This window comes from Rattus rattus, chromosome X, assembly GCF_011064425.1.
Source record: "Rattus rattus isolate New Zealand chromosome X, Rrattus_CSIRO_v1, whole genome shotgun sequence".
Taxonomy (NCBI): Eukaryota; Metazoa; Chordata; class Mammalia; order Rodentia; family Muridae; genus Rattus; species Rattus rattus.
Window position 1 is genome coordinate 27,513,302 of NC_046172.1, and position 15,745 is coordinate 27,529,046.

Below are 15,745 nucleotides of genomic sequence, written 5' to 3' on the forward strand. Positions count from 1 at the left end.
GAACTCATTGTGTTTGTGACCTTCAATTGTCTATACTCTTTCTTAAACAACGAAGAGACATTGCAGAAGTGCTGGTTGCAATTTTGAAACACGTTTGGCACTCCTCCATTTTCAAGTTATCTAAAACTGATTGACTATAAATTAATAAGGTGTCTAGAAATTATGCAAAATACATGGGACAACTATAAGGGAGAGTACTTACTGTTTCTTGACTTTCTTGTGTCCCACACAGGATCATTAATGAATGGATATTCATTTTTTGCACAGATATTTAGTACCTGCTGTTGATATGAATTTAAATGCTGGGGACACAATTTATCCTTAATGGCTGATTGTCAGGAAAATGAGGCAACAGCGATAAACATAGAAACAAACTAGAAGAGCCATTTCTAATGCTGGAACAGAAGGGTGTGGAGAGAATTGGAGGAGCGGAAGTGCATTTTGTCCACACCCTTCACACATTTACCCCCTGAGCTATATAGAATCACCAGAATGAAACTTTATTCATTGGAAATAAAAGATTTTGTATCAATATTGGGCCATCTGGTATCTAAGAATATCCAAGCCTTGACCTTTTTGGTTCCTGACCAAAACAGATTCAGATGTTCAGATGTATTAGAGCAAACATGTCTCCAGGCACAGAGATCACAACCCTCCTAAATGTCTCTGAGCACTGAACTCACTGCCTGGTATACAGTTCTAGTTTATGCTTTGTATACCACTGGAGATGAAGCACTTCTACAGTTGGACATACCTTTATTTTTCCTACTGTTCCATTTTGCAGAATTCTCTCCTACGTGTTTCATTGCAACATATTCCTCTGTTTGTCTTCCTTTTACTGATTAATGCATTCTTTATCTCAGCATTTTTTTTCTGTAGTTACTCCCTCATTCTTGTGAAACTCTAGCCTCTGCATGAATTCAGATGAACTATGTGACCATTCACAGGAGCTTTTGGAAGAAATTCTTGCCTGGGGTAGAATTGTACTCTGAGCCACAGGTCTGCAAACTATGTTAGCCCTGCAGGCTAAATTCTATCAATGCAGGTGTTTGCAAAAACATTTTCTTGGAAATGAGCCATGACCATTCACTCACTTACTGTCTATGGCAGTTAAGCAGCAGAATCAGGTATTTGAGACAGACTATCTTGCCCAGAGAGCCAAAAACAAACAAACAAACAAAAAACCCAACAACAACAACAACAACAACAACAAAAACCTAACATAATTTGTATTTCTCTCTTCCTGGAAAAAGTTTCTATTCCTCAGTCTAGACCAGCAGTTGTCAACCATGAGGACAAGTCTCCTGGAGAGGGCCTTTTTCAACTGCTACCGACTGTTAATTATCAAAGGATGGAGTTAGACACTTTTATTGTTCCTCTCTTTAAAGTCCTGTAGATAGTTCCTAAATTGAGGTCTGGTGGTCTAGATTAACTGTGACTTGTCCCATCTAGCAGCAGGAATGTAACTTTATTATCCTGGTTCCAAGAATGAGCTGAGCTGCCACAAGTGTTTCTGGGTGCCTGGGAAAGAGGCAGTCTTATCTCCGGTGAGAACATGCTGACTCATCCTGGATTCTTTGGTCAGGTGGTGGCAAAGCTTGACCTTATCAGCCATCAGTGCTGCCAACATTCTTTCTGAGGCTCCAAGCCCATCCCACTCAGACTATCTTCCATCGGCACTCAGCTAAAGGTTTTCTCATCTGCTTGTCTGGTTTAGGATTGAGAGCTTTAGGCAGTCCTGTCATCCTTTTGTTTCCCTTCCCACAGGCAGGTTGGAGCAGGCCAGAGAAAAATAGATCACACAGCATTTTTCTCACATGTTAGTCAGCAAGCCTGAATTCTGAAGGCTACAGGAGGGCATGCCTATTTACTGAGAGCTAATCCCCAAGAGCTCAAAAAAGCTGTGGTTCCCTCCTGTGAATGATGGAGTAGTGTAGGTCAAGTCACTACAAACTCAAGTGTTTTTCTTATAGAGGGGAAACACTATCCTTTTCTCTGTTTGACAAAGAGTTTTCTGACAATATGTAAAATACGTATGAAAGGCATTTCTGTGATAATAACGTATAATACTTTGCATTTTGTGATCCAGCTAAAGCTATAACATTATTGTTATCCAAAGCAACATTATGTTCCTGAACATATTCCTTAAGTTATTTAATGCCTTTCTACATTGAACCGCCAATAGAGAAGAGATTCTTGAGGTGGATGCCTGGTTTTTATTATAAACATTGGATTGAAGATAGGTACCTTGTAATAAATGTGACATGTGTGCTGTGAAGAGGGGTCAGGAGTCCAAGGTATTTTTTTGGACTCTGAAAGTGATTCTGATAGATTTACTGGAACTGAGGATTTTATTTATAAATTGAATTATACTATTAAAAGTTTTGCCAGTGTTCACAACTATTCTTAGCATCTAGAGATTAAATATATTTGCAGCCATGGATACTCGGATTGCTTTTCCCTCATCCCAGAGATAGAATTTCTTAATTTTAGAGAGTAACAGAAATGATTTCAGTGTAGTAAAAGCTGACATTTCATATTGTTTTACCTGTAGACGTGGACGACGTGCCTGGACCCACGTGCTTGGACACTAAGCATTTCATGAACAATGGAGTCTCTCTGAGATTGGGTAGAGGGTTTTAGTTGGTGGGTTTGGAGCCTCTGAGATAGTAGTCTTGTTTTATTGAGCCTACCATCTAGATCTTAAGAATGCTGAGGATGACTACTGCTCAGTGTTAGGATTATGTTAGGGAGAAGCAAGAGATAGGGTAGGGAGAAGGATAGGGAGAGGTTGCTGTGTAGATGTCCAGTTGTGGCCAGCACAGCTCTCATGTATTTTTCAAGTCCCTGCTAATATTTTCTGTGAAGTTTCAGAGGCAGGAACAGTTTTATGGTGGTGAGTTTTACTTCATGTTACTTAGTCAGTCTCCTCTCTCTCTCTCTCTCTCTCTCTCTCTCTCTCTCTCTCTCTCTCTCTCTGTGTGTGTGTGTATGTGTGTGTGTGTGTGTTCAGGGAGTACACATAATTATAATTATGGGGGGTGCACATATGAGCATCTGAGTGCAAAAGTATGTGGAGACTAGGTATTGTTCTTCAGGGGCTTTAGTTTGCTCTTACTATTATTTACTTTTTGGAGACAGTGTATCTCACTGATTAGGCTATTCTGTCTGGCCAGCAAGTTCCAGGGATTCAGCTATCTCAGCAGTGGAATTACAAACAGCCCCCTGCTCCCCCTCCCCCAGTGCTTGGCTTTTTACATAGCTTCTGTGGCAGGTACTTTATGGATAGAGCTTTCTTCCAAGCTTGGTTGTTACTAGTTCTTAACATGGAGTTTGATGTTCAATTTTAGTGCAAAGGGGGTTAGTTTCAAGCCTCAGTTGGAAGGATCACAGATACTGACTATTGGGGTGATCCTGAATTAAATTTTAAAAGTTTAACTTGAGTGTACTGAGATTAACAATTTTAGTCTCATTTACATATTACACTTAACTATTTAACTGGGGGCTTTTAAGCTTAGGTGTGGGAGTTATACTTGATGTGGAGATCATGTGTATATGATGTGTGCATACAAATGTGGGTATTGTGGAGGTTATGGAGCAACCTTAGATGTTGTTCTTTATATTCCACCTTGAGACAAGCCATCTTGTCCTTTCACATCTCTGTATACCAGGATATGTAGCCCAAAAGCTTCTGGGTATTCTCTTGTCTTCACGACTTACCTTGTAGGAACATTGAGATTAGAGATGTGTTATGGCTTCATGTGAGTTTGGGGGATTTAAACTTAGGTCTTGATATTTGCAAAGGAAGTACTTTGCTCATTGAACTGTTTCCCTGGCCCTGATGTAGAGATTTTCTAAAAATAATTTTTGCCTGATAAGAACAATGTGCGAGGAGGTAAAGAGATACCTCAGCAATTAAGAGCACTGGTTACACTTCTGAAGGAACCAGGTTTGATTCTTAGCACCTGCATGGTGTTCTCACAAACTCCAGTTCCATGGAGTTTGCCCTCTTCTGGCTCCAGGCACATGGACACCAGGCACTCCATGGCACACAGATATACATGTTGGCAAAACACCCTTACATATACAATTTTAAAATTTTAAAAATAATATTGTTTAAACCACAAACATTCATTGTTGACCTTAAATGAAATCCATGAATTAGGTAACATTGAAAGTTGTAGAATTTGGAAAGACATTCTTATCTAAGAATTCTGGTGTGTGGGGAGTAAATTCCAGGCTGGTGCATTCTGTGAAGATTTCTATGAATGATTTGTATTCCTAGCCTAAGAATTATAGATTTTGTTCTTGTTTGTACAGGGTCTCACTCAGTAGCTCATGCGGGCCCTCAGTTTAAAGCCGTCCCCTTGTCTCAACTTCCCAAATCCTGGATTACAGGCGTGAGCTACCACACCCAGCTAAAAATTGTGTTATAAAAATGTGTTTCTCCATGTCCTTGAGAGATCACAATTCTAAGTATAAGACAATTTGAGATAAAGTTGGCAGACACTGCACTCTTCCAGATATTTATTTCTAGTATATTCAGTTGTTTGAAGTTCTGACTAAATGGGGTTTAAATAGTAGATTTTCCATAGAGCTGTTTTTAAAATAGGAGCTCTGAACTGCTCAAATTAACTTTGGATGTGGTTCTAATTGAAGTTTTAAATAATCCTGCTGTGTAAGCTACTTGATGGTTTTAAGCTGTCCTTTCCAATATAAAGTGAGGGAAGGATCTTGAATTAAATTCTAGTTGTTAGCATCTAAGTTAACTATAAGAGGAACAGTCTGTCATAGGTACTGAAATCACAGGAGGCTAATGATGCTCGGGTAGCTTGACTCACAGATAAAGACCATGGAACTGAGGAAGAGAATAGCGATTAACTTACTATAGTACAAACCACCAAGAATATAGCTATATAAACAAAGGTGACAGAAAGAGAAGGAAAAAAAACAGTATAGAGAGGTGAGAGCATGGGGAGAGAGGAGAAGCAGCTACTGTCTGTCTCAAGACTCTGGAATGCAGGAAAGTTTGCAGCTTCGAGAGGACAGAAATGGGCAGAATCAGATCTGTGAGGCCTATTCACACCATATTAATGACATTGTGTCTTTAGAAAGCATTAAATCACATTTATGGTACTGTTTAAGAGTCTATGGATTTATTTTAGCCAAATATCCAAACAGACCTAGAATCAAAGTATGATCATCTTACTTCAGTTTCAAGGGAACAAGTAACTTGTGGGTACACTACCTTAATCTGGTTAGACTGACATAGTAACTAGATTTTGACATAACTAGAAAACTAACTGCTTTATAATTTTATATATTTCAGTGTTCCTTTGTTTTCTTTCTTGTGTCAGCAATTATCCATCTGGAGAGCATATACAATAAAGAAATTCTTTAACATACAGCCATGGAGAATAACAATAGTTAACATGAATCTATCTGTTAGGCACTTCTGTGTGTTTATATGAGAAAGAGAGTAACAGAGAAAGAATAGTTTTCCATATCAATCTTTTTTCCCTTGTGTCTAAGTGAGCTTTATTCATCATAGGTTTGTAGTAGAAGCAAACAGTTTACTTCCTTGTAGCTTATGTTTCGTTAGGCGATAATTCAGTAAATATTAATGCAAAAATCATTAAGGTTGTGAAATGTTAATTATTTAGGAGTCAGTGCCTAAGTGTAAACCCCAGACTGAGAATCAGTTATTAACATGATGAATCAGAAGTTACTTTTTTCTATTTGTTTAAAAGATGCTAATATAAACTAAAATATTTTCATTTTCCTTAGCCTTCTCTGGATATTCAACTAATACAAAGTATGATCCACACCAGATTAAAGCAGAGATAGCAAGTCGTCGAGATAGGGTAAGTAAAACAAGGGTTTCCACAACTAGAAGCACAGTGTGTATTTTTATGTAACAATACTTATCATGATTCATTGTGGGATCATTGTATGGCTGACACTAAGATATTGGTAAAATTTTTATTTCCTGAATTACTGATGCATTTTGCTTTATTTTTCACTTGTTTTGTCTTGGCAGAAAAAAAAGTTTTGTTTTTTTTTTTAAAAGCAATTTCTCATCAGACAAAATGTAGCCAAGATCCATTGCATGTTTCATAGGGTAGACTATTCAACCATTTGGGATGATGGCATGATATCAGGGCCAAGTATCACAGGGCTGCTTCTCTGTGCCATTAGGATACCACTTTTGACCCTTGATAGTTGTTCTTCTTGGGTTGCTAGTCCCAAAGGGCCAGCTCCTATAGAAGCACTTTATCAAAAGTATGCTGATCCTTTCTTGATGACACCTTTGTTCTTTAAGTGACACCTTGTCTCATTTTTTAGACCCTTGTCCACCTGGTTGTGTGAGAGAGGACTCATGCATTGTTTTGTGACAAAGCTCAGGAAATATCTTGATAATGAAGCCTTTTCTTTTACTAGTGTGCAATTCCTAAAGTGGGCTATGTGTTTTAGTTCTTAAGACTGATCACAGCAAAGAAAACCACCTGGGGATCTTTGTGAGCTTGCAAGTTTTGTGGACCTATTTCTCAGTGGTTTGATGGAGAAGTAGAGTAGGTTTAAATCTGTGTAATGAACTTTATGAGGGGATTGAGGTTCAGGTAGTCAGAGGCTACAAGTATTCTTGGTACTATCTAAGAGGAGTAAATACAAGGGAAGATGACAAAATCTTATTTGCTGTGTGATATGTACATTGTTACCCTCAAAAATAAGTACTTACCATTCCCTACTTGCATATGATCTGCCAGGATTAGGGAGTTAAAAATTATTCTTTGGAGAATTTCATTCATGTATCTTATGATATATGATCATATCCATCATGTTTCCTTCTAGCTCTCTCCCTATCTATATAAACAGATCCCTTTCCCAACTTCATTCCCTTTTCCTTTTTTTCTTTTTTCTTTTTTTGATAGCCTATGTCCAATTAGTGTTGCCTGATATGGGTATGAGGATATTTACATTAATATGGGAAGCCTACCAGTGGCCATATCCCAAAAAGATTATTTTTTTTCCCTTCCCTATCAGCTACTAAGTGCTAAGAACTCCTCAGTAAGGGAACGTCTTCCCATCTATGCTGGAATTTTGGCTAATTTGTTTTTGTGCAGGTCTTGACAGACAATCACAGTTGCTGTGAGCTCATGGGTGTAGTAACATGCTATGTCTGGAAGACAGTATTTCATCCCACTACTCAGGATTGGGGATTTTTAAGTCTGTGCAAGGCAGTTTTCCTAGAAATAATGGAAGGTGAACGATCCATGCAGTTGAATGCTAAGGAAGAACTTGGATGACTGTTGTATAAATAATTTATCATGGCTTACATTTGGAAAAAAATGTTTTTAGCTTTCCAGATTAAAACGAGAGCTGGCCCAGATGAAGCAGGAGCTCCAATACAAAGAAAAGGGTGTGGAGACCTTACAAGAGTAAGTTACTTGCATGTGTGCATGAGAGCATTTTCACATGTGTTTTCAAATATCTGACACAGTTGGTGCTTGGACATGTCATGTATCTTCTTCTTGAAACTACCTTGTTCCTTTAAATGGAAATACTTGGGAAATAAAACCCTTTATATATATGCATACTTTTATATAGCTATACTCCTTAAGACACACATGACAATTTACCTTTAAACTCAGGACTTTATTAGTTTCTTTTTAATTTTTTAATTCTAAAAATAAATTGAAATAAAATTCCAATCTAGTTCTTCAGTATTAGTAGTCACACCTGAAGTTTTCAATGGTCATATGTGGGTAGGACTTATTTTCTCTATCATGACAATAGTGATATTTTGGGCTGGATAACTCTTGTTGTAGACCATCCTGAACACCAAGGAAGTTGTGTAGCATCTCTGACTTCTACACACCAGCTGTCAATAGCTTTGTGACTGACTTGAAATGTGAGCTACCATGTGGTTGCTGGGAATTGAACTCAGAACCCCTGGAAGAACAGTCAGTGGTCTTAACCACTGAAACATCTTGAAATGATCCCTTGAAATGTGTCCAGACCAGTGGTTCTCAACTTTCCTAATGCTGTGACCCCTTAATATAGTTCTTCATGATGTGGTGACTCTCAACCATAAAATTATTTCATTTCTACTTCACAATAGTAAGTTTTGCCACTGTTATGAGTTGTAATGTGAAGATTTTTAGAGAGTGAGGTTTGTCCAAGAGGTTGTAACTGACAGCTAACGAACAACTGATCCAGATGTTTTCCAATGCTGGCAATTAAGAAGCCCAGAGCTATCGGCTAGACATTGGGCAGCATAGGTTATAGATTCCCATCATCACAAAAAGTATTGTTAAATGGTGTCATCCAGAAGACTTCCTTCTTTTCACACCCTTGCAATTAGAGTTGTATTACTATAAACTTGTTGAAGACTATTTTCTTATAATTAGTAAGTTGTATTAAATCAGCACATTAAGTCAACAAGAGTCTATATTTTGCAAATGATAATGGTGTTGGCCTGGAAGAGTTTTCCTTAAGAAACAGTAATCAGACTACTATTTCTTGGGAATCCTTTTAGAGGCTGGCTCCACTGGCTAACTTAGCATGTGCTTCATACTTCCTATGAATGTGTTTCTCCTCTTTACATGATTGTTTTAGCTATCTTGCCTGCTACAACAAAATACCATCATCTGGGACTTGATGAACAGTCTTGAATTTTATAATTCTGCATGAAGTTTGGAAGTCTGAGTCCATTCCTAAAAATGACTTAGTCCCTGTCTTACAGTCACCTTTACACTGTATCCTTACATGGCTGAGAGAGAAGTCATTTAGTATTGCTCTCTCTCCCTTTCTTTTGAGGACTTGTGGGTTCACTTACGCCTTTGTCTAACCATTGGCCCTGTCCAAATATCTTCACATTAGAGAATAGGACTTCAACAGAAGAATTGGGGAGAGATACAAACATGCAGTTGATTAGCAGTGCTGATCAAGTTCAGTTGTCCAGAGTACAAAATTACCTGATACCTAGTTAACCTTCAACAAAGTATTGGTCTATCTGCATGGTTACTGTGGTTGGTAAAAATGAACAGCATGGAATGTTTTGTATTCTGAATTCACACTCAGTAACACAGTAACAAACATGAGGGCACCATTGTTTGTCTTTATGAAGAGGTAATGGTTTACTGTATTTGACAAGTATAGTTACCTTAGCCCTGTGAAAGGGGTATAACCTGAACATATCAGACTCTAGTTTTGAACATTAAATTAAGATTGACTAAGTTTTCTTTTCCACGTGTGTTTGTGGTATATTTGTATATGCATATGTGAACTGTAAGGACATGCACGTGGAGGCCTGAGACTGACATTCGGGAGTGTTCATCACTTTCCACCTTATTCATTAAGATAGGGTTTCAGTGGAACCTAGAACTCCTCTCTCCACCTTCTGAGTGCTACAATAATAGACCGGCTCTCACAACTACCTGATAATTATATGAGTTCTGGGCATCCATATTCTGGGTGTTTGCTGCTTATCCACCAAGTACTTTAACTTGTGAGTATCCATCCCAGGAATGACTCTTGTAGTCTGCCAGGATTGGCTTGGTTCAGGGTTGTTTTATTTGTCCCTTTATTAATGTTAAGGTCGTCTGGGTGCCAGGGATGACAGAAAACAAAGGATTTGTTAGATTTTGCCTGGGGAACCCCAGGCTTTCTCTGGCTCTAATTCCCAGGAATGTTAAAAGATGGCCCTTTCTCAGAAACACAGGCATGCCCCCTGCAGGTAGGTTTTGATAAGCCGATCAGCATAATGCCATTTGAGCTCTTTTAAAGTCATTACCCTCCCTCTTTGTTGTTCACTAGCACTGAGCAGTCTGTTTGTGTGGTCTGCCTCTCTTTCACTTCTGCAGTCTGAGATTCTTTTAATTAGCAGTTAGCACAGCTGTTTTTGTTCTTCTTTTTAAAAGTTTTTGTCTTAAGCAAATCAAGTTTCTTCTCCAACACTGCTCTGTTGGAAGCTGCATTGTCACCTTATACTTCCTGGCTACTGACTTTGATGCTCATTTGGTCCACTTGATGCAGCCAGTGTACTAATTCAGGCTCTTTATCTTCCCATCCCCCATCATCCAGAGAACCTACAGATCACCCAGCGTTCTTAGGATGTTTCCTTGTTTTGAGGCTATTCTGCTAAAAGGGATGAATAAAGAATAAAAGCAAACCAATAAATGGATCTGATAAGTTATCAAAAGTTGCCTGGATTATGTAGTTGAATAGGAGTTTGATTTCCTGCTTTCAGTGTTCTTTGCTACTGATAGTTTTACTCTATGATGCTGGATAATCTAACATTTTCATGGTGAGCTCTGTGTATGCAGTCCATTTCATTTTTTATTTGCAAATGTTTTGAGGAAATTGAGTGGGGTTCAGAAAGAATCTGAAAAATGTACAGCAGCCCCAAGGCTCACAGGGGAGCTGAACTATGCTTTTCCCTAAAGGCTGTGACTTTTGGTGGGGATTGCTTTTCTAGGTGCCCAGTGCTTCTCCTGGCCCATTGTGGATAACCTGTTTCCCAGTTTGAATACACTGTTTGTAATATCCAGTTAAGATTGTGTAATATAGAACCTGAAATATGTTGGGAACTGGGAAATGGACTTTCCTTTGACCTTGCTGGGAAGTGGTGCATCTGGTGTAGTTGTTAGTGGCTCAAGGATAAGAGATGGCCTCTATTTCTCTTGCAGGGTAGTATGAATAAGCACAAAGAAAGAGGATAGCTTTCATGCCTGCATCTGACATGGAATATGATTTGGGATCCTAGAAGACAGAGATATGATGCTATTTTTAGTTAGCTTCTGCTTGACTGCAAGACTCCATGCTTGGGAGTAGTCATTGCAAACTTATTTCCTGTCAAAGGCAGGTTCTTCTGGCCTGCTAGAGCTCATGAAGATGTCCACCCTACTCTGGTTATCAAGAAGTCGCTGGGGAGATTCTGGCCCTAGCCTTGGTCCTGAGGGGATTACTTCATTTCTGAGCCCCTACCATAGATCAGGCTTCGAATGCCTTCCAGGAAGAAGAGAGAGACAGAGAGAGAGAGAGAGAGAGAGAGACAGAGAGAGAGAGAGAGAGAGAGAGAGAGAGAGAGAGAGAGAGAGAGAGAGAGAGAGAGAGAGAGAGAGAGAGAGAGAGAGAGACAGAGAGAGAGAGAGAGAGAGACAGAGAGAGAGAGAGAGAGAGAAACCTTAAATAGCATGTCACTGCTCTGTTGGAATCTTTATCGTCTCTATGTGCTTACTGTATTCTGTGATACACCATCTCAAGGAAAAAATGCGAAAACATAGACACACCACTCTTAAAATGCCTGGGAAGTGAAATACAAGCTGGTACCTTGCCTTGAGTTCCACAGGCGATGAGATTTTTACAGTCCAATTATTTTCTGCTATTGAGGATTGGTTATTTATGTTTGTATCAAATCGTGGATATTAGTATTGTTCATTGAGAATTTTTGAGAAAAAAAATAATCCTGCTGTCACCATGAAATCCATATAGGACATGGGCTATTGTATATAAACGTGAAACTTATTTATTTCAGTTACTAACATAGTTTAAGGCAGCAGTCTTAGGTTTTCCTCCAGAAATCATCTGCTCTTCTTGCTTCCCAGAAACTGCAGAGCACCTCAACAGGAGTTTGGCCTCTTATAACTTTTTAAACTTGACTTGTTTATCTTGAATTTGCTGGCTCCTGAGGAAATCCATCATTATGCTTGATCCAGGGGAGGAAAAAGAACCTTTTGTATTTAAAAAAAATCTATATATGCTACAAATATTTGTGGAGGGGAGCTGGCCTTGGATATGGATTAATGATAAAATTTTATATATAATGAGAGAGAGAGGGAGGGAGAGGGAGAAGCAAGATTTCAGTGATAAAAAATTAAAGTAGAGAGAAGTCTCCTACAGCCCTTTCTCTATTTTAATTCCAATAATGATTAGTCTTGGCCACTATGTAGCCCTGTTACATTCCCTAAGTTCTTATTGCAAGAAATACCCCCAAATCACATTAATTAAAAAGTCTTTTTCCTAAAACTGTAGATTTTTTTGGAATGAAATTGGAGTACTAACATCTCACGTACTAGTCACCCAGTCAGCAGTGTCCTTTCCAGTTTCCTCATTCTGTTTGTCTCCAGATTCCAATGAGGCCCTCACAGTGCAGTTGTTTGGTGCATCTGTTAAATCTATTCACCTGTGCTTCTCCTCTTTTTGTAGTCTGAAAATTGATTTTCTCAGGAAAAGAATTTGTGTGTACTGTACAGTTTCCCTGGTGGCTTGCCTCAGCCATGCAAAGTATTTTCTATAAGCTTTCTGCCTCTTTTTGTACTTGCACATTTTTAAGGATAAGTACCTGAAAGGTAGTTTGGTTGGTCAAGATAAATATATTTGTTTTATATTAAACACTGCCAATTTTTTCCTACAGCAACAGCATCATTTTGTCTTCCTGCCACTTGACATGAACATTTCTATTTTTCCATGGCTTTTCCAACAGAATGTGTTGACAAGCTAAGGCATGGCATTTTTGCCTATCTCATTGGTGAATGAGAGAGAGCATCTAAAGGAATTATTTACGTACATTTCTTGCAGGACCCTCTGCAAAAGTCTTCAGAAAATAGAAACATCATTTATCCTTAAAAAGTCTTATGTGAGTTTTTCAGTGAAAGATCACTGGACTCTCCACAAGTTTTTGAAACCTAACTTGAAAATTACCTTAATGTGACTCATTACTAGTGTCCAGAGGCAAATAGAAGGAGACAGAAACTGAAGAGTGTTTCTGGAATAAACAAAACACAAGAATGGGCTGGGTATGCTCACAGATAAGGGCAAGTCCCCTTGGTACTCCCCTGTTTGGAGATCTAACACGGATCTTGTGCTAGTATCTGAGCTGTTTTGGCCAAGAAGCCCATTGACTTAACATGACTTTTCCCTAAGTTTCTCCCATTGAAGCCTTTATCTGCCTAACAGTATATGTGTCTGACACCTACGTGATGGCCACCTTGTTACCACATCTATTGTTTATGGTGTGATATTTCCATATTTGGCATGTGGTCCCTCTCACAGACTCTACTTTGACCACTCAGAGTTGACCCACTGTTGTGATTCATGATTCTCATGAGTAACCACAGAGGTTCTTTTAAATGTTTCCTCAGCTTATGACCTTCAGATGGCCTTCTTTCTCCCCTCGAATGTTAGCTAGACATGATGAGTTAGCTTCCTGAACTAACCTCATTTCCCTTTAGATTCTTTCTCACTCATCCATGCCAACCCTTTCACCCATCAGGCTGGCTCTCTGCATGCCTGGGACACTTGCTTTTAGTACGGACAAAAGCTTTTCCTGGACTGCTAGAATCTCAGGGGATCTGTATGTTGACCTGGTTATCTTCTTCTTAAGTTCTTTTCCTTCCCCTCTATATTTTGTATTATATTTCTTTTGAGCCCTTTGTTTTAAGATGTCCTGCTAAATGATATTCACATTATTAAAAGGAGTGTCCACTAAGCGGTTCAACACCCACTTTCTACTAGCTTCATTGCTGGCACTCTGTGATCCTCCCAGTCTTATGATTGATTAAAGAACTTCCCAGTTAAGGGAGGATAGATAGAGTTACACCTATTTGTTTCCTTAAATAAGAGTGAGTGCACACTTCTGAATATTTGATATCAAACTGAGGCATTACTAGATAAGAGAGTTAGCACTTTCTTTCTGAGGACTTAGCAGTTCAGGAAGGAATGGAATTGTGTACAACTAGAGTAGGGTTCCATCAGCAGTATCCTACTAACACAGACATAAGGTACAGACTGTGCAACTCCTGTCAGACAGTACTAAGATAGCAGTAAAATGCACAGGAATGGGATGGAAGTAAAAGGAACATTGTTTCCAGTGATGGGGTAGACCTAGCATTCCTAGAGGACCTGCTGTTGCTAGCAAGTGGCCAGAAGCTTCCTGATCTGCATTCAAGGCCTTTTCTAGAACTATCAATGTAAAATGTAGTAGCTGTAACAAAAATATTTATTCTTTTGGTTTTAATCTTCATTTTTAACTTAGAGTAGCTCTAGAGAACTGACAACTCTTTTCTCCAAGATGATGGTTTAAGGTGTTAGCCTTTATTCTTCTGCTAGTGTATTCTACCAGCATTTCAGTTGATCACCAAAAATGGAAACCTTAGGGCAATATGATATAAATTTGATGATAAACATCTCTTAAATGTCTCTGACTGGTATCTTTTTCCCCCTTTCCCCTCAATTTCTTGAAAAAAAAAAACTATAAAGAGGATTTGGGAACCACATTTGGCTATAGTCTTAAGGTTTCACTCAGTAGGCCTTGGCTGTGCGTATATTGTTAACCTAGTGATGAAGAGAATTAGTACTAATAGGAAGAACCTTGTTTGGCCTTCCTATTGTATTTCTTATAGGCTATATAGCCCTCAGCATGTTATTCAACTATCCACCAAGGCTATGCTTACCAAAACACAAATACAGAGTATGGAAAACTAAAAATTGTTGAGTCTCTGTACTGTTTTTTTCTACACTGCATAAGAACTTTTGTCCTTCTTAGTATTACATTTTATTCTTTCTGAGAAGTTATCACATTTCTATTAGTAGAGAATATAGCTCAAGCACACTGATTTGCACTCTAATAATAAGAAGCAAAAAAAATTAAGACAGTTTCCTTGGCAGATATCTGAATTTTCTGTAGTAGAACTTTTTAATATTTTATATAAAAAGAAAAAGATAATTGAATGGTCATCTGAATTTGACCAGAATTAATATATAAACATTTAATTTTGGAGACCAGGACTCATTCTATATCTCAGGATGACCTGAAACTTATTATTTATTCTATTCTTGGATTTAAGGTGATCCTTCTGTCTTAGTTTTCTCAGTAGTGTTTCTGAATTTTTCAAAATTAGAGGGAAGTCATAGATAAGTTAATTTTACAGAAGGGGAAAAAAAGAGATTCCCTTCTCATTGAAGTTTTTGTTAGATAACAATTGAGTGTGACTGTAAAATGGAAGCAATTTGAGTTTTATGAAGTATTTTCTTGTACACAATCTATTTCTTCCCACTTTGGCCACTCTGTGACAGTGTGATGGATGACACACTGCACAGGAGGGACATCACCTTACTCTATGATTCTGTGGAATTTTAAAAACTAGGAGTATATGGGTGAGTAGCCAGATCCTTGCCTACCACATATTAATTTGTCATCAGGGCATAGTTAATTGCTCCCAAGCTCAACTTCTCTATTATAAAGTCCAAGAGGATTATACTTATCTTATAGATCTGTTCATGGCTTAAATGAATACCCAGTGTAAACATACAGCATGATTCTGTCTTCTAGGAACTTGATATATTGAGACATTTTGAATTTTATTTATATCATAGAACTTGTAGTACTGATTGAATAATTTATAACAGTGCATTTTGTAATATTATACAACTATTTTGATAATGGATTTTTAATGGCTTTTAGTTTTTGAGGTGTATATAATTGCTCTCTTTTTAATAATTGTTTTACTTTATGAATGTTTTATCTGCTTGTATGTATGTGTACCATGTGTGTGCCTAGTATCAAGGGTGTCTAGAAGAGCGCATTGAATCTCCTGAAACTAGAGTTACAGACAGTTGTAAACTGCCATATAAGCGTAGAGGGAACTGAACCCGGGTTCTCTACAAGACCTGGAAGTGCTCTTAACTGCTAAGTCTTCTCTCAAGATCCTTCCTTCACAATTTTTACAGCAAACACTTTCCC

At 38.2% G+C, this 15,745-nt stretch overlaps 1 protein-coding gene across 1 annotated transcript in view; it reads left to right on the forward strand.

The window, feature by feature from the left end:
* Nucleotides 1-15,745, forward strand: part of Wwc3 (WWC family member 3) — a 109,809-nt gene that overhangs the window by 48,725 nt on the left and 45,339 nt on the right. Inside the window, 2 exon segments of the mRNA XM_032889333.1 lie at nt 5,788-5,864; nt 7,360-7,439. Of these exon segments, the coding sequence (XP_032745224.1) occupies nt 5,788-5,864; nt 7,360-7,439 (157 nt within the window).